The sequence below is a fragment of the Bactrocera latifrons genome, unplaced genomic scaffold (assembly GCF_001853355.1).
Source record: "Bactrocera latifrons isolate USDA-ARS-PBARC rearing strain unplaced genomic scaffold, ASM185335v1 scaffold_5, whole genome shotgun sequence".
NCBI classification, from domain to species: domain Eukaryota; kingdom Metazoa; phylum Arthropoda; class Insecta; order Diptera; family Tephritidae; genus Bactrocera; species Bactrocera latifrons.
In genome coordinates, this window is record NW_017537156.1 from 724,300 (window position 1) to 750,081 (window position 25,782).

Below are 25,782 nucleotides of genomic sequence, written 5' to 3' on the forward strand. Positions count from 1 at the left end.
ATATAAGTAAAATAATTTACTGAATCAGAGCTTCCCTGTAAACGATATTTCATGTTAATTAATTTAATTTTTAAAAATTGGTTTTCAAGACCTCCAGATTGCGATAGACCAACTTACAGTTGGTCACGAATAAAACATTCTTTGCGTAGGTCAATCCCTACTAATTCGAAATTCTGGCCTTGGAACTTGTTTATAATTAGAGCGAAAGATTTTTTGACCAGGTATTGACGCCATTTAAATGGGATTGGCAGATCACTTGAGATCATCAGAATCTTCAGTATATGAGTTAGTTGGCCAGCTGCTGGCCCGGTGACAAAGTATGCCACAATTCAATTGTCATTCAATTCCTTAATAAGCAGCCTTGTCCTATTGCACACACTTGTAGGACTCAAATTCCTTAGAGGCATAATTGGGAATCCAATTTTTAAAGCCATTTCATGTTTTGGCGGTTCAGAAGGGTTTAGTGAATTTAAAAACTCCTGGAGATAATGGACTATATCTTCGATATTATTTACGGTGTCTATCGTTTTTTTTTTTCGGGAATTTTTTAAATAATTAGATCATTTATTTCGTTGACACCATCATTCCTGGGTGACACTATGGCCATAGAACACAGCCAATGAAATTCCTTTTCGTGCAAACTCTCGATGTCAGGGTATACTGCATTTATTAAAACTTTTAACTATGGACTCGCAAATGAGAGCAAAGGAGTTTCTACGGTCTTTTAATGTTCTGTCTACTGCCTTTAAATGTGCTTTATGGGTCATAGTGCATTTATTCCAAATAATCAATGAATCGTCTTGTAATATTTATCCAAAACGCCCATTTTTGTGGATAGAACATATTGATTATTGGTTAAGATTTTTGCATGTCGACGCCCCCGTCAACTTCCTATGCAACAAAATTTTGCATTTTGCAGATATACAATTGCATTTCAGACAAATCCCTTTTCTATCAATAGTATAATGGGTATAAGAATAATGGGTTGAATCGAGCCAATACTTCTCTTAGCCCCCATATATATATATATAGACTTAATCTAAAGATTTTCGAACTTCGGCCGACTCTGTACTACATTTATTAGCCAATATGTGAGTTATCCCAATGAAAATTATAGGGCGTATTTTACTCATAATATTGTATCTTTGTGCCTAAGTAAAATAGATAAATTTCAGCAAAAACTTGGCCCAGTCCCTATATAGCTAATATCAGAATTTTTGAACATTCGGCAGACATTACTCCATATTGTTGGTTTTTAGTATGGGCATGTTAATAGTATATGGTATTGGGAAAAATAGATAAAATCTGGCCGATACTACCCCACTCACTTTTCTAACCAACCTTATGTTTAAGACTTATACGTATATATTATATGTATACTTAAATTGCCTTAAAGTATTTTCGTGGCCTTGACTCCTGCAAGTGGCAAGAGCATAAAATATTCGATTGCATCCGAACTTAGCCCTTCCTAACTTGTTTTTAATGCCATTAGATACTACACCCCAAAATATTAATTAGCGATAGATTTTTAAACTCAACGTATTGCCAGCACATCTCATTAGTAGAAATTGTAAATAAAGACAAAGAATGTTTTTTATTTTCTTTTCTTACCATCTCATTAATAAGTCAAATGTATTGCATATGATCAAACCTGTTTTCCCCTCAACAGCTGTCGTACCGCGTTAATAATTAACAAAAACCGTGGCGAAGATGCAAAAAAATATTGGTTAATTATATTGTTGCTAATTTTATAAAAATACTTTGTAGGCTCGTTCTGCTTATGTACACATTAGGGTGATTCAAAAATAAAATTACTTTTTTTTCGTTTGGTACTCTGAAAAATAGGTCCCTAGATACCTGTAAGGAAGCCTTTCCAAAAATGATTTCTTAATTGTAACGGGAAGGTCCTCCTACTAACAATTTTCCATTTTTTCTTATTATCATATAGAAAAATTTTTATCTCGCTTTCAACTACTTGAAAAAATATCTTGTTAGAGTTAGTCTTAGATTTTCTAGGAAATTGAATGCTCTACAAACCCAAACTCCACAAAAACCCAACCGTTTAACGGTTAACCATTAACGGTTGAAGTTTGATTACTTTTGGGAAAATTTTTATTTCTATGAGTTTTATAACTCAATGAGAAAATCTTTATGAATGATGAAACTCATAGGTTTGTGGAAAGGCTTTCTGAGAGATGCCTAGAACCTATTTATCAGAGTACCAAACGAAAAAAAAACACAATTTTTTTTTTATTCACCCTAATATGCATTGATGTTTGACGATGAATATCTCAGAAAGGCTTAACTTAATCACAAAATCATAGCAGACCATTTTTATAGAGCAGTAAATTTCCTACAGAATCTAAGGAACAAGATATTTTTTCAAGTAGTTGGAAGCGAGATATAAATTTTTCTATATGATAATAAGAAAAAATGGAAAATTGTAAGTTGGAGGACCTTTCCGTTACAACTAAGAACTCATTCTTGGAGAGGCTTCCTTGGAGTTGCCTAGGAACATATTTTTCAGAATGCCAAAGGAAAAAAAAATATTTTTTTTAATCACCCTATGACACATACATGTACATATTTTATTAATAGGTATGGCAGTGTCAATCTTGGGTAAGCCGAACATTACATTCTCACGCTTTAAGCGAAGAATTGAAGGTGTGTTAAAAATTGCCATGTGTCCGTTATATATTTTATAAACAAACAGTAAATTTGAAAATAAAGTGTCAGTGACTGATGCTGTTTTATTTGTTTTACACTACTTGGCCAACAGAAATCATGGTAATGACAGATTTGACTTCTCATTTAAATTATTATTCTTTTTTCATTATCTTATTCGTTATTTTCATTCAACTAGTATTTTTCTAACACCACTACTCTTCTTCTTTACTGGCGTAGACGTATACTATCTATAATAGCGCGAGTATCGTTGCCGTTCGACAACGGTACACCAAAATATACATTAGAAATGCTGAAATTAGAAAACCGAGCTTAAGCAGTTGTCTGCGCTATTTTGTAGTTTTTGGAAATCGAATACTTGAATAAATTTAAGGAAATTATGTTTTCCTTATTTTTCAATTATTTATGAACGTTTCTAACGGAATAAGTTATCCAAATTGAACTTAAAAATTTATTGCAAATCAAACTACTGGTTAATAGCCTTACACAATATTTTGTAAGATGATTTATCATAGAATATTGTATAATTGACCAGAAACCGGAAAACCAATGAGCCAATGTATTTGTTTATATGTTGCATTTTGTGCCAGAAAAAGGTTTGGAAATGAAATTTCTCATAAGAGCAATCGGTGTTACGCCTATTGTTCCACTTTTTATGATAAATGAGGATGTTGAATAATTTCATTCATACATTTTGTTCAGCCAGTATTGTTTAGATGGGTATGGCACTTTTAGTATTTTCGAGCGTAACCGTTGAAGAGTGTTTTTACCCGGTGAATCGGGTATGATGTGAAATGTTACAAAGTCCATTCGTTTAAGTGGACGAAATCGAAACATTGCCACTCCCACAAAACGCTATTGACCTATAAGGTGCCAGAACTAAACTTCCCAATAAGTTGCAATAATTCCATTTGTTATTCAATGGGGCTAATAGGTTCAATGTAGTCATCTCTAAAACCCCTTAAACTAAATTAATAACATTTTCTCAGCACAAATCATTTCCAAAGTTTCTTTAAGGAGCAACCAGTTTAACGTCTGTTATTCAATTCTTCATGATGTATGAGGATGCTGATTTATTTCTATAATATTATTATATCCGTCATCGCAATTCGCTGAGAGACATAATCCTGACGTATCAATATTTCGATGTGAAAATTGGCGAAATGAAACCACAACCATGTGTACTTACCACCAAGCCCCAATAAATGTACAGCCATAATACTTCGCAAAAATAGTGCCTGTAAGGTATGCCATTTCAGGTGTAAAATTTGTCAAAATCGAGCTATAACTGTTAAGTATCCCGTATAGGTCTAACTGTAAGTTTGGTATCCCGATAGTTGCCGATAGTTGTCTTTTTGCCGAAAATATCGGTGGATGCGTAAGTTCCTTTTTAGTGATATTCGGAGAGAAGCTTTTTCTCATAACTTTATTATGTACAAAATGGATAAAATCTTATAATTTTTCCCCATTTTTGGAACCGAAATGGACCGACGTTCTTAGCTTTCCAAGTGAAATCCCTAGGTTCCACCTCTTAACCTAACCTGACCTAAGCCGGTATTGACCAACGTTAACGTCTTAAAGTCAGTTTGAAAGTATAAAATCATTATACCACGTTAGGTTAGGCTAGGTTAAGAGGTCAATCCTAAGAGAGAATGCTTGATTCAAGTTAAATGTCTTCAATTGACGCGGTTTCCCCGGAGCCATCGTTTAAGTTTGCTGAATAGCCAAAAGGCATGCGGAGCTAAATCAGGAAAGAAAAATCAATGCAATATGCGTCGGTGCATTATTGTGGTGTAAAAAACAACAATATTCCTTGTAGACAATTTGTCCGGTCGGAAGGAATTCGGAGTGCACCACACCTCCATAATCGAAGAAAGTTGTCAACCTAACTGTAATTTTCGAACTGCTTTGAGGTGTTTTTTTTGGAGTTGCTTCTCCTTTATCACGATATTCGGTTGATTGATCGTCTATTTCCGGGTCGTGAGTATAGACCCAATACTGATCGCCAGTAATAATGCATTTCATAACATCGGGGTAGTCGGAAAGCATTGTTTCACGGACTTTTTTTCGAGTATAAAGAGTGATTTTGACCAATCATCACTCTCACTTTTATAATGCCCAAATAATCTTTAATAATTGTTGTCACTGCTCCTTGTTTTTGACGTGTGGATCATCAGCTGATGCTGATGGCCGGCCTACTCTCCCTCTTTGAATAATTTGTACCAATCAAGGACACTTGCTCGTGACAAACAAATAACACTGAGGCCTTTTCTAACATTCTGAATATTTCGGCACAAGAAATTTGATTCCGCACAAAAAATTGAATACAATTTCTTTGTGGAATATTTTCGTTCATTGTAAAAATCGCCGAATCCACATTATGTTCAGAATGTTCTTCAGAAGTATAAGCTTATGCTAAATACTAATGATTCTTTTGATGTAACATTTGAGACAGATACCACTGACGGCCATACCAATCTAGAAAAAAATATTTCAACCACCGGGTTTCACGGGAAACTTAGATTAAAAATTCTTACTATTTTTTGCCCATAGTAATATTTATAGGAACCAACTTCTATCAATGCATCTAAAGTTTTATTAAATTTATTGTTTGTTTGGACATCATTCAGATCATTATGATATACATATATTACGGATCTTGATAAGATTAAGTTTTTTCAAAAAACCGTTAAGTATACAAAACTACAAAACTAGTACCGTATACCCCTACTGAAGCCAAAGTCTTCAAATATATGTTTGTAAATCTAATATAAAAAATTTGAAATGTAAGCAAAACAAAAGTTGTTTTATAATATTTTTAACAACATACTGATAATTGAAAACGTAAACTAAAGTTGCCAAAAGGAAGTAAATAAACTGAAGTGCGAAAATTGAATGACACACCTTGGCTTTGGAGTTCCCATCTTCCCTTAGTATAAAAACGAGTGAGTTGCAATGGAGTAGCATCAATTGTCTATTGAAAGCGCTCACAAAGCTACAGCTACAGTATTCATTCCCAATACCAACAACAACAACATGAAGGTAAGTTTTTATATTTTACAAAGTTTTAAAATATGACCAGAATCTGTATTTACCTTATCCTTGCAGTACGCCGTTATATTTGCTCTCTTCCTTATGGTTGCCGTCGCACACTGCAGTTCCTATGGCAGTCATAATGATGAACACGGCCACCAGCATGACCATGATGACCATAAGTTAAACCAACATGATCAAAAGAAAGATCAACACAATGAACATCAAGACCAAAGCCAGCGTCATAGCGACGAACATGGTCATGTCGGTCAGCATGATGATCATAAAGACAGCCATCATAACAACCAACCTGGTCACCACTAGCTGGCAACGGCTTATTGTCTCTCCTTCTAATCTAAAGTTTTGAGTTGGCTTTGTACAACAATTTTTGGTGTTAACAAGAAAAGTAAATAAATTTTTAAATGTTATAAAACTTGTTACAACGTTTTAGTAATAACACAGGTCACCAAAAAACAAAAAGTTCCATTGAATTCTGTGCGCGGAATCTAATTTCTGGTGCCGAAATGTTCAGAATTTTGGAAAAGACCTTCGGAGAGAATTGCTTGCCGCGAGAAAGTGTTTTTGACGAAAGTGTTTTGGACGAACCACGTCCAGGACGGCCATTAACATTAACTGATGATCAACACGTCAATAAAATAAGGGAATTGTTGTTTGATAATCGACGATTAACAGTTAGAGATATTACTGGCATCGGTGGAATGTCGGAAGAAACAGTTAAAACCTTTTTGAAAGATTATTTGGAATGTGAATGTACAATTGGTTCTGAACTCACTAACCTTTTTCAAAAATCAGAATCGCGTTAACGTCTGTGAAACAATACTTTCTCGAAGTGTGGTATACTCCGAATTCGTTTCGACCTGCCAAACTGTTCACAGAGTATACTATTTGAACATTGTATGCCCGAGGCTTTTCGTAAAAAGAGACCGGAATTACCGGCCAACAACTCTTGGTTTTTGTATCACTAGAATGTAGTATCGCATACTTCATTGATTCTTCGCGAGTTTTTTGCAAAATTTTCAATCAATATCTTTAACTGCGTGTGGCTACTTTAGTAAACTCAAACCACCTTTCCCGGGGAAACTTTTTTCAATCATCATTCAAGACATTAAACGAGAATCGCTTTTGCAACTGTTTCGAGAATTGGGGAAATCGTCGGCACAGGTGTATCTGGGCCAAAGGAGACGATATTAAGGGGACGATATAGATTTGACACTAAATTAAAAATTTTCAAATATGAACGAAGTTTGACTATTTTTGGTCATAGCAGTATGTAGAAAAGGACGATCACATTTCAGCATTTTCGTATTTCTAATAAAACTTCAACTTATTTTTTTTTTTTTTTATGTATATTATGAACCAAATATATTATTTTGGTCGACCATTTTTTGCCATTTTTCCGCTAAAGACATTATTCCATCAGTGTAAAACTTTTTTGGTTTTTCGGTGAAAAACTGCAACAAGTAATTTTCACAGGCTTCTCTTGTAGCGATCTTCACTCCATTGAGGGAGTTCTGCATTGATAGAAACAAATTGTAGTCCGATAGTTTACGGTCAAGGTTATATGGTGATGCATCAAAACTCTCCAGGAAAGCTCTCCCGGTTTTTACCGAGTCATCAAAGATTTATGTGGTCTAACGTTGTCCTGATTGAAGACGAAGCGCTTTCTTTCGATCAGTTCGGGAAAAGTCGAAGTTACTGGAACAGTTTAAGGCCGGAGTGCGGGTTATCTTGGAAATCGGCTGACGAGCTTTTCACTGACATGATTACAAATTTCCCCATCATGGAGAATGCCTCTAAAGATGGGCAGGTTACATTTTATTTAGATAAACAATGCAAATTCTGCAATCAAGATTTAATAGAATTCGAGAGATATTACCAAGGCCAGTATAATGAAATGATGATGGGACACTAACATGTATTTGGGTGTTAATAAGAGAAATGGAATATGAGAGGTAAAGTAAATGGATGATCGGTATACATATATATATAGCAAGTAAAACAAAGTACTCTTAGGTCATTCCTTCAATCATAAAGATTTCTCTGTGGCTCATCTGAGAGTTGCTAACGAACGCTAACTGACCTTCGTTCACTTAGCTCGAGCGCATTATCAGCCACCTCAAGGCAACTCAACTTCACATCAATCGCACTCATTTTGGTATTAGGAACTTTAACTATTCTCAGTCGAAGTTTCATAGGAAATGACGATCTAGAAAATGAAGATTTGACAGATAATAAAACAGCTACAAATTTGTAACCGAAAAATCAAAGCAATTCATTTCAGTTATTGGTCATGAAGAGGTGAGGGTGATTCCAAGGGATCGGCGTGAGTCGTGTCAAGTTGTCGTGTTATTTTTGTTCAGAATTGTTTGGGATTTTATCAAGGAAAAATTTACGCCTGAACAACGTTTTTAAATCGTTCAACTTTATTACGAAAATTCGCGTTTTGTAAATAATGTTTTTTGAGCGGTTCGCTCAACTTATGGTCAACATAATCGGCCTACCTAATAGACCATGTCCAGCATGCGGTGAAGAACATGTATCAGCCATAGTTCAACGATTTACAAGACCGAGGTTACGCTGGCTTGGTCATGTCGTCCAAATTGATAAAAACACTCCAACTAGGAGAATATTCGGCGCAGTACGGAAGCAGAGGGAGACCCCTACATCGTTGAAGGGACCAGGTGTAGAATAACCTGGCTATACTGGGAATTTCTAATTCTAGCCAAATAGCGAAAAGGAAGAACAACTGACGCGCTGTGTAAAGTAGACTAAAACCGCGTAAGCGGTATTTACATTTGTAAAAAAGAACAAGCTGAGATTGTTCACGAAGATCATCGAGAGTTGATTCGGCGCCATTCACAGCAACACGGTGTGACGTATGGAACGACTTGGCGTACAAAATACAGCTTGTGCAAGAACTGAAACCGCTGCCCCTTACCAAACGACATGTCTTCCCTCTATGGGCTCTTGAAAAGTTCCAAGATGATCTGACTTTTCGGGAAAAGTTTTGTTCAGGGATGAGACCCATTTCTGGCTCAATGAGTATTTAAACAGCAAAATTGAAGCAATTCAAGAGCTGTCATTTAATACAGAAAAAATAATTTGGGTTAGTTTGTGAGCCGGTGGAATCGTCGGCTCATATTTTTTCGAAAATGCTGCCAGTGAGAACGTAACCGTCACCGACGACATTTAGTTTCACTTCCCACACCTCGCATCAATCAATGGATTTGTTGAGAGAAAATTTTGGCGAGCAGATAATTTCTCATTTGGTTGTTGTTAGAGTTTTTCAATTTTAAATAAATTAGATAAAGGAACGTTTCCACAAACTCTCCATTTTTTTCTACTTGTGGTTATAAATAGTTTAAATATTTTTAGCTTTGAGAAGCAACATTCAACATTTACGGTTGTTAAGGAGCGTTATGAACATGTTCAAGTAAACTAGCTTCCATAGTTTTCGGCGAACTAACAATCAATAATTGCGGAGCTCTAATTTTTTATTAAGAAAGTATCGCCTTATTCGAGATTGGTTTTAGCTCATACATTATTTAAATCTCCACTAAATCTGTGATGAAGGTGGTGGCAACAGGAAATGTTATGGTTCCCAGTATTTAATATAATACAATTCCGAAGTAAGTGAAGTTTCTACCCGGATTTGGAATATAATGGGAACGTATTAAGTGCAAAATGAGATCTATGCAATGAATCATCTTTTTATATGACATTCTTTTATTGCCTGGTCAAAACTAAATTTGGTGTAACGTTTGAGACCTTTTACTGAAATTTGCAAGTTAAAAAACAGTTAGCTTATAGTGCATCTAAATTTTTATTTGGTCATTCAACATTTCTCTCCATTCACATTTTCGAAGTAATCAGCGATTTACTTCTTCTTCAACAAAGTGGACACCAAAGGAGCGGAGTAGGTGACTGGAGCAACTGGAGCGACCGCAGCGACACGGGCAACTGGAGCGCTGTAGACAGCAGGAGCAGCAACATGAGAGTAAGTGGCCACTGCTGGGGCGGAGTAAGCGGCGTGTGAATAGGTAGCGACGGCAGGAGCAGCATAGGTGGAGTAAGCGGCATAGGGAGCGGCGGCATAGGGAGCGGCGGCATAGGTGGTAAAGGCGGGCGCAGCAGCGGCGGAGTAAGTCAAAGGAGCCACCAAACCGGGATTGGCCTGAGCGACGGCGAAGAGGAGTGCGAAACAGACGAGGAACTGCAGGGAAAAAAGAAAAGGAATTATAAATTGTTTACACTTCAAACTCAATTCGATTGAAATAAATTGGCTAACTGGTTGTAAGGTACACTTACTTTCATTTTGCTAGAGTTTGTTGTTAATTGGCTGCTGCGAGTTAACTGATGTCAATTGCGATTCTGCGCGCATAATTTATAGCAAAATTTCTCGCAATCAGAAAATCATAATTATGTGATACATATTTGTGTGTATGGATAAAGGTATTTATATCATATACAAGAATCCGCCGCCTACACTTTGTTATTCATATGCCTTTATTTAGTTCTAAGTACATTTTCTCATATGTTAGTCTGTATGTTCACAGCCGCAAGCATCCACAAAGACACGCAAATACGAGCTCATACAAACACACATGTACAAAGAGGTAATAATATGACAATAGGTATTAATGCTTGTCTTGCTGTTACTTTATATATGATTAGGCATGAACTTGATCAAAGGGAACTCTTGAATTGATTGCGTAGAATGAGACAGCAAATCTAAAAAATAATTGACAAAAATTGCTAAAAAAAAGGTTTAATTGATAATCCGAAACTGTAGGGCTGCTTTTTGATTACCTGTTTTAATTGGGCAGTGAAGTAAAATTTACTAACCATATGCTAAGTTATATGAAAACGGGAAAACCCAGAAATGTTAGCGGAAGTTGAAAAAACTAACTAAACCCAAACTATTTTTAGACTTCTTTTGGGTAAAAGGTCTTTTATTGTTTACTCAAGTCTGACCCAATTAGCTTTGGCTTTCAAAGAGCCTAGCTTTGTTCTAGAGATGTAATGTAGTAAAGGAGCAAATTAAAGTTCACTTCATCGCTTTCTATAAGTATTTCTAATAATCGCACTCTTACTGACTGAGTGATTGTTGGCCACTGTAATATCGCTTATTTCCTTTCCTCCACAATTTTTTTTTAAATAATGAAGCATTTGCATTCAGAATAATACAACAAAAACATTAACATAAACATAAACACGTAAGACAGTGCTAATTTCGGGTGTAACCGAATAGTTTATACTCTCATAAAAATCAAAGCCGAGGAATTACCTTTCGATTTTTGCAAAATTTTATATTAAACAGGAAAAAACACTAATTTCGGATATAGCGGAGCTATAATACCTTTAACAAATACTATATATTCCTAAAAAGAACCCTGATCGGTCAGTTTGTATGGCAGCTATGTGCTATAGTAGTTCGTTATTGGCTGTTATGACAAATCAGATCGATATCTCAAAACTGATGACTGATACTTTATAGATTATCAAATGTTTCCATCGTGGCATATACCCTGTTCATTACAACCATATTTGGTCTCTTATTACTTATACGTACACTCTCTTGGGTTCGTTACTAAATATTACTATCAAAGAAATGCATTTTAAATTTAACGTAATCAATTCTAATATGATATATGTATGTAATATAAACTCAACCAATGATCGTAAATTTAATATGTTGGGTTTAGGAGGTATAAAACAGAAATCATTGTATGAAGAATAAGGATCTTAAGGCACAAACCGATTTAACATATGCTTAGCGCTAAAGCACAATATGTTTATGAAAGCATTGAAAATCACATACATTTCCATATCCGGCAACATAAATGGTTTAAAGTTAGCTAGAAAGTCGGAAATCTTTATATTGCATGTATTTAAGCTAGGGGAAGTATTTACCCGATTTTATCCGTTGTTTGCATTAGCAAACTTGCTTGTAAGTTTCGTTAAGATATCGCCTATTTACCAATACATATACTCATATAAGTTATAAAGTCAAGTGATATGTCCAGATAACTTTCTTTAACCAGTACTTAGGTTCACATATTCGGTAAATGGGAACATGAAAAATTAAGCGCCGATTTCTATATTTTTAAATCGCATGTCTTAAACGTATATTGTTTTATTTCGATAATATATTGGCTTTCGATTTACATTGGCTCATAGCGTATTTTATGCAGAAATTTGTTTGTGTCCCGGTATATCATCGTTCCGCATTCTAACTGTAATTTCCTCTTTAATGCCTTTATTTTTGTCTCTCAATTGTTATTATGCTACGTTATAAGCTGATTGTGGAACTTGAAATGATTGCTTATTCATTCTTTCAAAAATGGACACCCACTGAGAAAAATTGCTGAAATGGTGAGTATTAAAGCCTGCACAGTTCAAAAATGATCAAGTGTTTCATTTGTGAGAATTGTGTACCTAATAAAGATAGGGAGGCACCGAACTAAATACTGTTATAAGCGCTATATAGTGCGTAAGATAAAGGATAATCCGAGACTTTCCGCACTGAAACTTCTGGCTTAGGAAATTGAAACTGATCTCGGAAAGTCTAGCAGAGCGCTAACTGTTCGTCGTGGCTGAGCAAACATGATTTCTTGGCCAAGTTTCGAGAAAACGGTATTTTTTCAACCCCAAAAACAGGCAATGAAGACTGAGTTTCGCTAAAGAACAGCCTTTTATCAGCAACACACATGTTTCTAAATCCCTAGAGTACTGGAATTTGATTTCGTTTTCAGACGGATCTAAATTCAATATGTTCGATTCCTTTGGTATGACTTTCTGAGCTTAATTTCCGCTTAACGGCACTTTGTTGGCATGGTAATAGGCCGATGATGCCCCAACCCCTTTGGACACCAAGCAACACGTGTACTAAATTTTATCAATATATCTTAATTATTGTTAACTATTTCCCGAAGTAACCAGACGCGCTACGATCCTCTGGAAAAATAGAAAACCAGTTATTATTTCTTATCACACAATTTCCATACCTTTTGCTCCTTAAAAATACATGTCTATGAAGCTGCCCTTCAATTTTAAAAATAGCTTCGAAACTTAACAGCCAATCATTAAGTAATTTCCGTAATATTTACTAAATACTAACCACATTTAGACAACTTTGAAATTGAACCGTGTTTAGTCGGGAAAACTCTGTTTGCTGCCCAGTTTCATAAGAATTCCACAGCTGGAAATATGTAGTGTCGTTTAGTGACTCCTGTAAGAAGCTGTTGGAGACGTGCTTGCCTCCTTTAGAGTTGGAGCATTCGTTTATTCATATTTCTTAGAAAACAGGTTAAAATTAGAACTTTCCTAAATTAAACGAAAGGAATCTTCCCTCTTTCGATAGATCGCTCACATTGTATACGTTTAAGCTAAAGTGGTTCTTCTTATTCATTAACAGTTTGAAAAATTTGAATGTTTTCATAACTGTAACAGGTATAAAGTGAGCGTTAAGATGTAAATGTGTTTGTCGGGAACATTTGTTGTGGAAAAACCTTATTTTTTTATGTTGGGTTGTCATGACATCTGCCAAACATATTTAACATATTATATCTTACGGTAATTGAACTACCAACATCATATTTTTTCATTTTGTTGAAAATGTAAAATTTGTGTACTAAAAATTGCATGAAAGACAAATAGAAAAGCGAAACCCCAAAAAACATTTCTCAAAATTTACTTCGAAGACACAAATAAAATCAGGTTTGCAACGAATTGCCACTGGTGATGAAAAATGGATTTATTTCAAGAATACTAAACGGAAAAAATCTAGAGTTAATCCGAAACAACCACCAACAACGAGTGAAAAATTCCGTTCCCACGACAGCCGGGTCTACGTAACCGGAACGGACCCGAATTTTTATAATGCCAAGGACTGTCAACTCGGCAGAATTCCGCCGCTACAACAACAACAACGAGTGCAAAATCATTCGGTGAGAAGTCAATGCTCAATATTTGGTGGGATCAAAATTATCTGGTGTATCATAAGCTTCTAAAATTTGGTGAAGCTGTTATGAAATGCTAATCCCTACAAACAATAAATGATTCGATTTGAACCATGCATTTTTCGAAAAACGTCCAGAATGAGACAGAAAGCACGGCAAAGTAATTATGTTAGACAAAAGCAACATTGGTTCAGGATATAATCCATACTTGGCTGGGAGCAAGTTCACCATCCGCCGTATTTGCCAGACTTGGCCCTTCCGATTACCATTTGCTTTCAGTTAGGGGACACGAATTGGTTGAGCAGCTCTTCGATTCCTACCCAGAAGCCGAAAACTGTGTGCCTGATTGGTTTGCTTCAAAAGACGAACATTTCGATCGGCATTAACAAATTGAATACTTGAATACATTTTGTACTTTCCCATTTTAAATTAGTATTTCATTTTCACATAAAAATGGATAATGGATAAATGGAAAATAATTTATAGAATCAAGATCAATCAAGAAAGTGTAACTAAAGTCGTAACTCTGTACTTTTACACAGCGTTAGACTTTTTTTTATGTTACAGTGGAAATATAAATGGTCTATATGATCGGATTTATCACTTTTCTCTGCCTAATAAATTTCGTCCTTATAATAAGTAAAAAATTTAAATTAGTTTCGGTTATATGTCATTTATTAATTTTTTTTTATCAACAGTTTACTTTTTCTTCAACAAAGTGGACACCAAAGGAGCGGAGTAAGTAACTGGAGCGCTGTAGACAGCAGGAGCAGCAACATGAGAGTAAGTAGCCACTGCTGGGGCGGAGTAGGCGGCGTGTGAGTAGGTGGTGACGGCAGGAGCAGCATAGGTGGAGTAAGCGGCATAAGGAGCGGCGGCATAGGGAGCGGCGGCGTAGGTGGTATAAGCGGGCACAGCTGCGGCGGAGTAAGTCAAAGGAGCCACCAAACCGGGATTGGCCTGAGCGACGGCGAAGAGGAGAGCCAAGCAGATGAGGAGCTGCAAATAATAATTTTTTGTTATGAAATGGTAATCAAATTTGAAAAGCTGTGTTGAACTTACTTTCATTTTGTTATAGTTTGTGGCTAATCGACTGCGGTGAGTTAACTGATATCAACTATCAAACAGCGGCAATTATTTATACAAAATTTACAAAATTATTTATACATAATTTCGCAGCGTCACTGTAAAGCAGAAAAGTCAAAAAGTTGTACAAATATTCCACTATGAAGAATTCCACAGAAAAAGACATTTGCGCAACTTGATCACTCGTTATTTGTCAACTTCTATCACTGGAGTTGATCAGCTTCAAACTTACATTACAACGCGATATATTGCTATTGTTGTTGTTGTTATTTCATTTATTTAAATCGGTTTTTGTGATTATATCGTAAGAGCTTAGCTATTTCCCTACATGTGTCGCGGATTTGAGATTTTGCAGACTTTTATCTGTGTGATTACTCGCGTCAATGTTCCGGATAGCGAACACGGATGTGTCGTGCCGTTTGTGATTTCCAACAATTGAAAATTCTTCTAACAAATATCTTTTTGACAATGTTTTGTCTCCCACACAAGAACCCAACCGGTCTGATAATCCCTCGAACGTATCAAATGCTTGTGCTTAGCGACATGCTCTCGCTTAGGGCTAACAATGCACATGCGCATATATTTACGGTCACATACCCATATATACATACATGCACGAAATTATAAAAGATTTTTTTTTTTTGAATGGCCAGAGCGCTGACGGCGCGAGTACGCCTATCAAATTAATGACAAGTATAAAGCGCGTAATGTGTGCGCAGGTAAATGACTTTTTACTATTCATCTTGTTGTTGTTGTGGCACAGACAAATTAATGCGATTTAATTGATAACTGGCTTCCAGCACAAATACTCAGTTGAACTGCACTAAGTAATTCAAGGGTAGAAGCTAATTGTGTTATTAATATCAATTGTTGTTGTAATCATGAAAAAAATAATAGTAATCAACTAATAAATTTGAAATTAGAAAAAAAAAGAAATTAGATATTTAAATTTGTCACGTGAGTTCATTAGTTTTAGGTTAATAACTCTTTTAAAATGGATAATTTTCCATATTCCGCTGATATTACACTCATGACCATTTTATATATGAGCATCAATAGGTCGCAGCAATGGTTATTTCTCTTTTTTATTTTTAATTATTTTAAAGAAGTAGAAACTCATGAAAGATATGGCAACCTTTTAAAAAAGAAACTGCTCTAATTAGTCTCACTAAAATTTCACACATTGCGGGAAGAGAAATGGACGGACTGGGTATACTCGAAAAAATATTTTGGAGCAGTGTTATGTTTAATAATACTCACTGACCTGACATATAAGTATGCATATTTGGCATAAAATGTGTTGGAAGAATGAAATTCATTATAAGAAGTATATAGGAGTTCGGGGTAGTATTGACTCGATTTTATCTTTTTTTTTTGCCAATAGTAAATATTATTCTAAATAAATAACTACTAATAAATAAATAATATAATCACCATAGATCCTGATATTAGTTATATGGCGGCTAGATCAACTTTTCGCCCAATTGAATCTATGTTAGGCACAAATATACAATGTTTTAAGTAAAATACATATGCTCTGTAATTTTCATTAAAATAACTCAAATATTGGCCGATATATCCAGTATAAGGTCACCTGGAAGTTCGAAAATCTTTATTTTAGCTATTTGGGGGCTCAGGGTAGTATTGACGACCTATTTTTGATACACATAAGTACTATGGTCAGGAATTTCACTTGTATATCTTAACCATTTACCGTTATTATCGGTCAAAGGTTAACTATAGGTACTGTGGCCGGAATATTCGGCTCGCGTAACAATTGAATCTGTGCCGATCCAATTTATGGAAGATTTGCCGCGCAAAAATTTAAGCCGAACGAGTATCACATGCGTCGCACGTCGTTAAATGGGTTCTCCATAATGTTACAGTCAATGGCGTACGTATTAATGTGAATGGCCTTTGCTTCTAACAACATGACGTGCAGGCAACGAAACAATAAATATATTGAAGGAAACTCTTTGTAAGAACATTATCCGTGCTGGCCTCCAATATCGTGTGATTTAACATCGCTTCACCATTATTTATTGAGTTATTCGAAGTCGCTTTGTATATTCTAATGTTCCCTGGGTTTCATTAAGGTGCCTCACAGACCATCCCATTCATATGGAAATCCTGATGTAAGTTACATGGGAACTAGCTCAAGTTTTTGACCAATTTTATTCATTTTAGGTACAAAGATACTAAATTAAACCGATAAATTCGCTTCAATCCATTTTTGACATACAGCCAGGCTATTATCAGGAAAGCATTTTCTCTGAATTTAAATTATTTATCTCGCACATATACCCATATTTTTTGTCAAAAGCAAATTTTGGATACTGGCGTTCGCTTTGAACAATTTTTGGTCATTGGCTGGCATACTTCAAAGACATACTGTACTTCATTTGTGCAAACTTTCATTTCGTTATATTAATTGTCTCTTCATTTGTATATCGTAAAGTGAAAGAATCTAAACGAATTTATTTTTTCTTATATGGGAAGTAGGCGCGGTTGTAGTCCGATGACGTCCATTTTCACAATGTGACGTGGGAGTGAGAAAAAAAAAATGTTGTACTGAGTTTAGTTGAAATTGGTCGAGCAAGTCCCAAGATATGTGATCTTACCCAATATAAGGTGGGGCACGCTCATTGTTCAATTTTTATCCCCGTTCTTATAAAGGAGTAATTTTCGACAGTATCGTTATAAGGAAGGTATAAGGAGATATAATCCGATTTCATAAATTTTCACCCAGCCGCCCACTTTTTCACAATTTTTTCGTAGATTCCTGTTATTGATGGTCATAGGCTTAATTAATTCTGTTAATAGCTCTTACTGCATACTCCAAATATTTATTTAAAAATCAATCTAATTACCTCGAATATTTATATGTGATATATGCCAAATTTTGATATACTACAAGAGACGTTCCAAAGTAAACAGAATTAAAAAAAGAAAACACCATATTCGGTTTTTTCGGTAAAATCAATTTATTTTATTCAAAATAGTCTCCTTCTGCTTCAATACAGTTTTTTGCACGGTCCAAAATATGTCGAACGAATGTTTTAGCTCGTTGGCCGGTATGGCCGCCAGTATGCTGGTGCAAGAATTTTCAATGACCTCTAAGTCTGCATAACGCTCTCCTTTCATGGAAAAAGTCGCACGATGGCATATCAGGTGAATACGCGGAGTGGTTAATGGTTAAAGTGTGATTTTTGGGCAAATAATCTTCCTTCGAATGTTGGAATCTGAGCAATTTTTGGTCGTCAGTCAATTTGTGCCTAGCAAACCGTGCACACACCTTTCGTAAGCCCAAATGTTCGATCAAGATGCGATAAATTGATGTTTTGGAGATGCTCGTTTCTATTTCCCGGAATTTCAAGTGATTTCGGCTGATTTTTAATGAATTCACGGAAAGTTTCGATGGAATTTCCGGTGATCACGGATTTTGATTGGCCCACATGTTGATCGTCATTTATGTTATCACGACCACTTTGAAAACATTGAAACCACTCGTGCACTCTGCTACGGGGTAGGCAATCATGGCCATAAACTTGTTTCATCAATTGAAACGTTTCGGTGAAATGTTTAGTAATTTTAAGATAAAATTTAAGGTTGGCTCTTTGTTGGAAGCTCATTTTCGCACCGATAACACAAACATACTGACCCTTAAAATGCAATAACTTCACTTCCAATCAGTGAAATGTAATGAAATTCTCCCACAAGTCGACATATAGATGGCGCCATTAGGGGTGCTAGATTCAAAAAGTCCTGTTTACTTTGGAAAGCACCTTGTATATAAAATATATAATTACAACTTATAAACCGAAGTATCCGAGAATTGGTGCAGGACAATCTCATACAATTTTAAATTTGAATGTTAATTTTTCGATGCTTTTTAAAAAATTCTTGCAGTATTTTATGATTCATTAAATAATTGAAATTGTAAACTGCGAGTTCGTCTCGCATTTTTGAATATTCTTTATGAGTTGCACTTAAAGAAATATATTATAAAATAGTAGTATGCTATTACATAATGCTCTTCCAAATAACAGCAATTTTGCCTTTGTGGAATATAGTCGTATTTTGAAATAAATATATAAATTCCTTGCTTATATAGTATTCGCCAATTTACCAAAAAGATGCACCTATATTTCTTGAAGATATCGGAAAAATCCGGAAAGGGTTTAAGAGTAACATTCACTTTATTTCACTTGATGATGTACATATATACAATATATGTATGTGTTTAGGTATTATTCCCTTCCCAAAAACAATTTGAAACCACTCGGGGGCAAGCAAGAACTGATCACAGTGAATAGTTGCTAATTTTATCATGTTCGAAATGAAAGAAAAACGAGTACGTAGACACACACACGGACACCACAATAAAAAAAATTTTTACTGGCAATTGAACTTCATGTACGGCAAACAAGATTTATTTCCTCACAATTCTCAGCAGCGATAATTTGCTATAAATTGCTCGTTCTGAGCTTTGAATGTCATTAGTTCAGTATCAGCTGTTAACAAAGCACAAACACACTACAACAAAATGAAAGTAAGCAATCCACACATCTTTATAATATATCTTTATATATTTATAACACTTTATCATTTTTTTCCAGTTCCTTATCTGCTTGGCCCTCCTCTTCGCCGTCGCCCAGGCTAACCCCGGTATCGTGGCACCTTTGACTTACTCGGCTGTGCCCTCAGTGGCCACCTATGCTGCATCCCCATATGCCTACAGCGCTTATGCCGCACCTGCCGTTGCCAGCTACTCACACGCCGCTTACTCTGCCCCTGCTGTGGCCACTTACTCGCATGTTGCTGCTCCAGTTGTGTACGGCGCTCCAGTTGCCCGTGTTGCCGCGGTCGCCCCCGTTGCTTACGCTGCTCCAGTCGTCTCGACTCTGTTGAAGAAATAGACGATTTTGTTTTTTGGATTTTTATAAATAATGCTCTTTGTTGATGGACCTGTGAATAAATGTTGATTAAGTTATAAATTAAAATAAACGTGCACTTTTATTACTTTCGTGAGCAAAAGTACTTATCATGCTATACTATATCTGAAGTCATATATCTAAGATCACTATGTTTTTTTAACTGTTTTACGTAAGGTTATAGCAGGTCAATTGAAAAGTCCCCTGCCCACCAGGGTAAAACATATTTTTTTTTTTTTTGCAAAATTGTTTTTTGCATTCAACATATTTCCCTTCAGAGGTGATATACTAATTATCGTATAACCACTTTTGGATACCATTTTTATAGGTCCATTTATCCTTTGCTTCTAAATAGACCTTAAGTTCGTCGATCACCTCTTCATTCAAAAATTTATTTCGAAAAGGAAATAGTCGCGGTGGCCATATCTGAAGAATACGATGCATGCGGAAGCAGCTCGAATCCCAGTTCACGGATTTTTGTCTTCGTTGTCTATAACTTGTTACATGGGACAATGTTATGGTGAAACATCATTTCTTTCTTTAAATGAAAGTGTGTTTCAACGATTTCGTCCGTCAAGCGGTTCAATAATGCTAGTAATAATCGCTGTTGATTGTCCTTCCTTTTTAAGGTAGCCCAAACACTGCTCCGGATCATCATTAACCTAAATAAACGTGAACGATGTGATGTTCACATTCAGTTAATACCTTGAGAGTACCTGTTATCTCAATCAACTTCACTTTATGGTCATACAAAATTGTTGCTGTGAACAACCTTTTTTGGACATCTTAGCTTAGCATACCAGCCCTTGATGGTTGATTTTCCTGGTGCAGAGTACGAATAATTTTCGTCAAACCAAACCTTGGCCAAACTTTGAAAATGTTATAATTCCCAGTAGGGTTATCGTTTTTTTTATGAGGGAAAAGTATCGAAAGCCTTAGTGTGAAACCCAACCTATTCCTAAATCATATATCTGTCATGGAGCAACTGGATGAAGAACTAATTTATGGTATAGAAAAAGGCATTTAAATCTATTAGTTGTAGTATTAGTGTAATAGTCTAAGTTTAGAATCCAATTTTAAAGGTAGAATGTTTGTAGTCCTATATAAAAGGCATTCAGGCCACACCTTATAGAATGCCTGAGCCACGTCTAGAAATATAGCTTAACAGTATTCTCTGAGCTCAAACGCTTTTCTTATTTCGTTAGTCATTCTACTTACTTGCTCTATCGTGCTATGTTTTTCACAAAACCCGAATTGGCGCCTTGGTATTCTATTATTTTCGTGGAGAAAAGGAGACATCTTTCATAATAATAAGAGCACCTTTACAGCAATATTTAGAACACAATTAGCATTTTTGGGGTAATATTCTGATATCCTGGTGACTTTTTTGGGTTGAGTTCTTTTATGTTTCTTGTAATTTCAGAAAAGAATAATTTCAGGTAAAGTCTTAAAATACTCGAGTGACTCGAAAGCTGTGTTGGGTAAACTGGACAGTTTAAAGTTGTTCTTTGTGCATTTAGGTTGAAGTACCTTTTCTAGATGATTTGCAAAACAATTAGCCTTTTACTCGTCGCTTCGGGCCCAATTTTCACTCAAATCTCGTATAGGACATGGACCCAACTTCTTTACATACATTCCAGTGTTGAATTCTTCGTCGCGTGTAAGCAATTTTTTTAATTTACATAGCAGATTTCATGTGAATGTGAAAGGAGAGCGATTTATATGCCATTCTGTAAAACGTGCTTTCCACCGAAAAACTTTTGGCGAGTGTAGATATAAACTTTTCCCTTACATACGGGGGTACTGAAAAAAACAAAACCGTCGCACTAATGTCATGATGGAATTGGAACATACATATATCTTTTAAAGCATTCATGCCCACTCAGTATTTGGGTTGAGTGAAAATTCAGTTTCCCGCGTCGTCTGTCTACCCCCGAAGGCATAGTCTATCGGCCTTTGGATAAGGTTTGCCTAAGTTCCTATTACATTGTAAAACTCTTGTTTCTCTCATTTCTTCACCTTTAGGTGGGTCTGACAGCTGGATAAGTCGCACAAATTCTACTCTTTGTAGGTCTAGCCCTGTAAACTTAATATTTAAGGCTTTATAAGCTGCTTCAGTTTTTTAGGTCGTAATTAACACACTGTCATAGATAATTAATACTTTTACTATACATACATGTGCATACATAAGTATTATATATTAACTATGAAATTATCAGAAAACCAAATGTCCATTCTTAAGTACTAACAGATCTAAATATGGTTATATCCGTTAGTATTTTCCAACGCAGATAATAAAAAATAAATTTTTCTATATATATATATCACTTAATCAACATTTATTCACAGGTCCATCAACAGAAAGCATTGTTTATAGAAATCCAAAAAAACAAAATCATCTATTTCTTCAACAGAGTTGAGACGACTGGAGCAGAGTAGGCAACGGGGGCGACCGCGGCAACACGGGCAACTGGGGCGCCGTACACAGCTGGAGCAGCAACATGCGAGTAAGTGGCCACAGCAGGGGCAGAGTAAGCGGCGTGTGAGTAGCTGGCAACGGCAGGTGCGGCATAAGCGCTGTAGGCATATGGGGATGCAGCATAGGTGGCCACTGAGGGCACAGCCGAGTAAGTCAAAGGTGCCACGATACCGGGGTTAGCCTGGGCGACGGCGAAGAGGAGGGCCAAGCAGATAAGGAACTGGAAAAAAATGATAAAGTGTTATAAATATATGTAGATTTGTGTATTAGAAGGATGTGTGGATTGCTTACTTTCATTTTGTTGTAGTGTGTTTGTGCTTTGTTAACAGCTGATACTGAACTAATGACATTAAAAGCTCAGAACGAGCAATTAATAGCAAATTATCGCTGCTGGGTGTTGTAAGGAAATAAATCTTGTTTGCGGTACAAGAAGTTCAATTGTCACTTATGGCTTAGCCCAAACATTAAATTTATGTGTAGTGTCTGTATGTATCTGTAGGTATGTGTAAGTATGTGTAATAAGTTTATGTGTGCATTATATTTTTTATAAGCAAACTTAATAAACTCATTAATGATAGTTTGTTGTGCCTACTTTTTAATTGTTTACTCATGATTTAAAATTATGAATGGTAATTCAAGCATTGCCACCTCTTTTGAGTTGTAAACGCAAACTATTTTTATGTTGAAATAGCAATGTATAATGCTGTTTTAATAGCTATTTTATGCCTGTTTAAATATTTCAGCATATTTTTGTAAATATTATGGCCTTTTTCTGTCTTTATGGGAACGTAACTTATTTCGTTCCGAAAATTCAAGCACAGATATCGTTTGATCATTGATTGGAATAAGAATATATATTGTTATGGTATAAGGTAGTAATTTAATTTTATTTGTTGTCAAAAAAGTCTTGTCCAATTTCTAATCAAACTTCAGTGTACCATTTTGGTGGACCACTTTTTTGTCATTTTTCGCCAGAGGCATTATTCCCTGATTGTAAAACTTTCATCAATGTAAATCGAAATTTCTAAATTTCCAGAACGGAGCGAATGAATTATTGTTGTGCTACACGAACTGAATTGAACGAACAGCATCATGTCCGTACACTTCACAAATTTCATTGGTGACTTCCGCGACATTCTTCCCTATTTATACAAAAATTTCAAAATATAGCGAATTTCATTCATATTTTCACTAATTTCTAAACAGATTTGACTTTTTCTCAACTTTCCCGAATTTAGTTGTTCTTAAATTTTGAATGAAGTTTAAAATCGCACCTTTCCAACAGTATATGCTATAACAGAATGTGATTGTTAGTACTGGAGATATACGAATGCTATTAACAAAATACGAAAAGACTTTTCGACTACCCCATGTTTCGGGATTAGAGAAGAAAAACATATATTTTTTTCATCGAAAATCGCTTTATTGTTTTTCAAAATATTCTTCATTAAGAGCAATACCTTTTTCGAAAACTATTGACTTATTATAATTTGCGGATGTCTCATCAAATCGATGTGTTGAGTACTCAAAAAGCAGTTGTTTGGATCAATGTGTGAGAGCTCGCATTTTCGAGGCATAGAGTGATACCTTTTCGATGCTTGTTTCACCTTGATTTCTTCGAAGATAATTGGCAAACAAATAGTTGTGTAGCACTCAGAATTTATTGTTCTTTGTTACTCTAGTGGCATGATTGCGAAATATCTAGTTGTTGCAAAACAACAGGGAATAATGTGCTTAGAAGTGCTTCGAATCTACAATTCATCACTTGTGACGATGTCATTGACGTGTTTCGAAGCACCGCTATCGTATTTTGATAACCTTTCTCGCGACCAATCGACACGACCTTTCATTTTTTAACGATCGACAAGGTGTATGGGTTCCAAATTAAAATTATTTCTAATGTCAAAAGCTCTTGTAATATTAAATGTAAGCTGGTCCTCTATCTCAACAATTTCTGTTTTTGGACGACCTTTACAAAAAAAACGTTTTGGAGTGAACTATGACATCGATTATATGACGATAGAGCTTCATACCCAACAATTGTATTAGGTTCATCGATGCACTTTTGATCATTTAATGATCGAGAAGAATATTTTAAGTTACTGTAAGCAATACAAACAACGCTGGTATACTTCTGAGTATGTATAACATAGTGTCAAACTTTGCGATAAAGTTGAAAGTTGGTAAATTACAACTCTACGATTACCAAATATTGAAATATAAAATGGAAAATACGAAATAATATATTTTGCAAACCGATTTTTATTAATATTTATTCCCACTGGGAAAACCGAAAATATTTAACTCTAATTAACTCTAACGTGTAATATGATAAAAAATTAAATCAAAGAGAAAAATAATTAATTGTCTTTATTACTTAAATATATTTGGAGAAATATTCTATTATTTATCAATTTTTGAGAACTATCGCAAACACGACACATACAAACACAAACTTGAAATCATTTTGTAATATCATCATGCCAAGAGGCATAATAATGACACTGTGAAGAATTGAATAACATAACTTTTCATTGAACTTTCGTATAAATACATATACATATGTATGTATGTATTGAGGAATTTTGCAACATTTGAAACCGGTAAGTTTATGTCAAATTCTAACAAGCCACACATCCACACAGAAAGGTATAATTGCCTCAAGCAAGCACGCAGCCTACATACATATGTATCCAAAAAATTGTTAAATCAGAGCTTATGGCTTGGAAAGATTGTAGGCGTGTGCTCTTATTGACCATTCTTTCCGATTTTAATGCCATACCACCAAAAATTGGGTTCTTGCGTGGCAAAATTTTGCTATAAAAATGCTCGCAGAATCGTAATTGATATCAGTTAACTCACAGCATTAACCATAAACTCACACAAAATGAAAGTAAGTGTACGCTACAAGAATTCAGCCAATTTACTTCAATCGAATTGAAGTTGAAGGGTAAACAATTTACAATTCCTTTTCTTCTTTCATTATAGTTCCTCATCTGCTTGGCTCTCCTCTTCGCCGTCGCTCAGGCCAATCCCGGTTTGGTGGCTCCTTTGACATACTCCGCCGCTGCTGTGCCCGCCTATACCACCTATGCCGCCGCTCCCTATGCGGCTGCTCCTTATGCCGCTTACTCCACCTATGCTGCTCCTGCCGTCACCACCTACTCACACGCCGCTTACTCCGCCCCAGCAGTGGCCACTTACTCTCATGTTGCTGCTCCTGCTGTCTACAGCGCTCCAGTTGCTCCAGTTGCTCCAGTCACTTACTCCGCTCCTTTGGTGTCCACTTTGTTGAAGAAGAAGTAAACAGTTGATGAATGTGCATTGTAAAGGCTATTGTTGCAATAAATTATAAAGTGAAAAGAAAATCATATATTTTTGTTGTTCTTCGTTACACTTTTTCCATGGTTGTAAAAAAAAGCTTATTCTTTTAAGGGGGGAGCCTGGTTTATAAGCTTCAAAAAATGTTTTTTTTTTTTTTTTTTTTTTTTTTTTTTTTTTTTTTTTTTTTTTTTTTTTTTTTTTTTTTTTTTTTTTTTTTTTTTTTTTAAGCTAGAAGGAAAATAGTGACCGAGCGTCTAGC

General features: G+C 35.5%; 4 protein-coding genes across 4 annotated transcripts; 2 read left to right on the forward strand and 2 right to left on the reverse strand.

The window, feature by feature from the left end:
• Window positions 1-5,639: 5,639 nt before the first annotated feature.
• LOC108973684 (histidine-rich glycoprotein-like) lies at window positions 5,640-6,151 on the forward strand. Its single transcript, XM_018941090.1, has 2 exons — window positions 5,640-5,727; window positions 5,794-6,151. Exons 1-2 carry the CDS (start codon window positions 5,722-5,724, stop codon window positions 6,040-6,042), a joined length of 255 nt encoding a protein of 84 aa, XP_018796635.1. The 5' UTR covers window positions 5,640-5,721; the 3' UTR covers window positions 6,043-6,151.
• Window positions 6,152-9,543: 3,392 nt separating this feature from the next.
• Window positions 9,544-14,853, reverse strand: LOC108973644 (cuticle protein 16.5-like). Its single transcript, XM_018941035.1, has 5 exons — window positions 14,763-14,853; window positions 14,404-14,699; window positions 14,305-14,329; window positions 10,048-10,092; window positions 9,544-9,952 (listed from the first exon to the last, which is right to left on the reverse strand). Exons 1-5 carry the CDS (start codon window positions 14,766-14,768, stop codon window positions 9,617-9,619), a joined length of 708 nt encoding a protein of 235 aa, XP_018796580.1. The 5' UTR covers window positions 14,769-14,853; the 3' UTR covers window positions 9,544-9,616.
• Window positions 14,854-19,261: 4,408 nt separating this feature from the next.
• Window positions 19,262-25,572, forward strand: LOC108973645 (cuticle protein 16.5-like). Its single transcript, XM_018941036.1, has 4 exons — window positions 19,262-19,338; window positions 19,406-19,702; window positions 25,060-25,092; window positions 25,188-25,572. Exons 1-4 carry the CDS (start codon window positions 19,333-19,335, stop codon window positions 25,503-25,505), a joined length of 654 nt encoding a protein of 217 aa, XP_018796581.1. The 5' UTR covers window positions 19,262-19,332; the 3' UTR covers window positions 25,506-25,572.
• Window positions 22,083-22,527, reverse strand: LOC108973662 (vitelline membrane protein Vm26Ab-like). The gene is made up of 2 exons (XM_018941062.1): window positions 22,491-22,527; window positions 22,083-22,419 (listed from the first exon to the last, which is right to left on the reverse strand). The coding sequence occupies exons 1-2, from the start codon at window positions 22,494-22,496 to the stop codon at window positions 22,120-22,122; spliced, it is 306 nt and encodes a 101-aa protein (XP_018796607.1). The 5' UTR covers window positions 22,497-22,527; the 3' UTR covers window positions 22,083-22,119.
• Window positions 25,573-25,782: the final 210 nt, after the last annotated feature.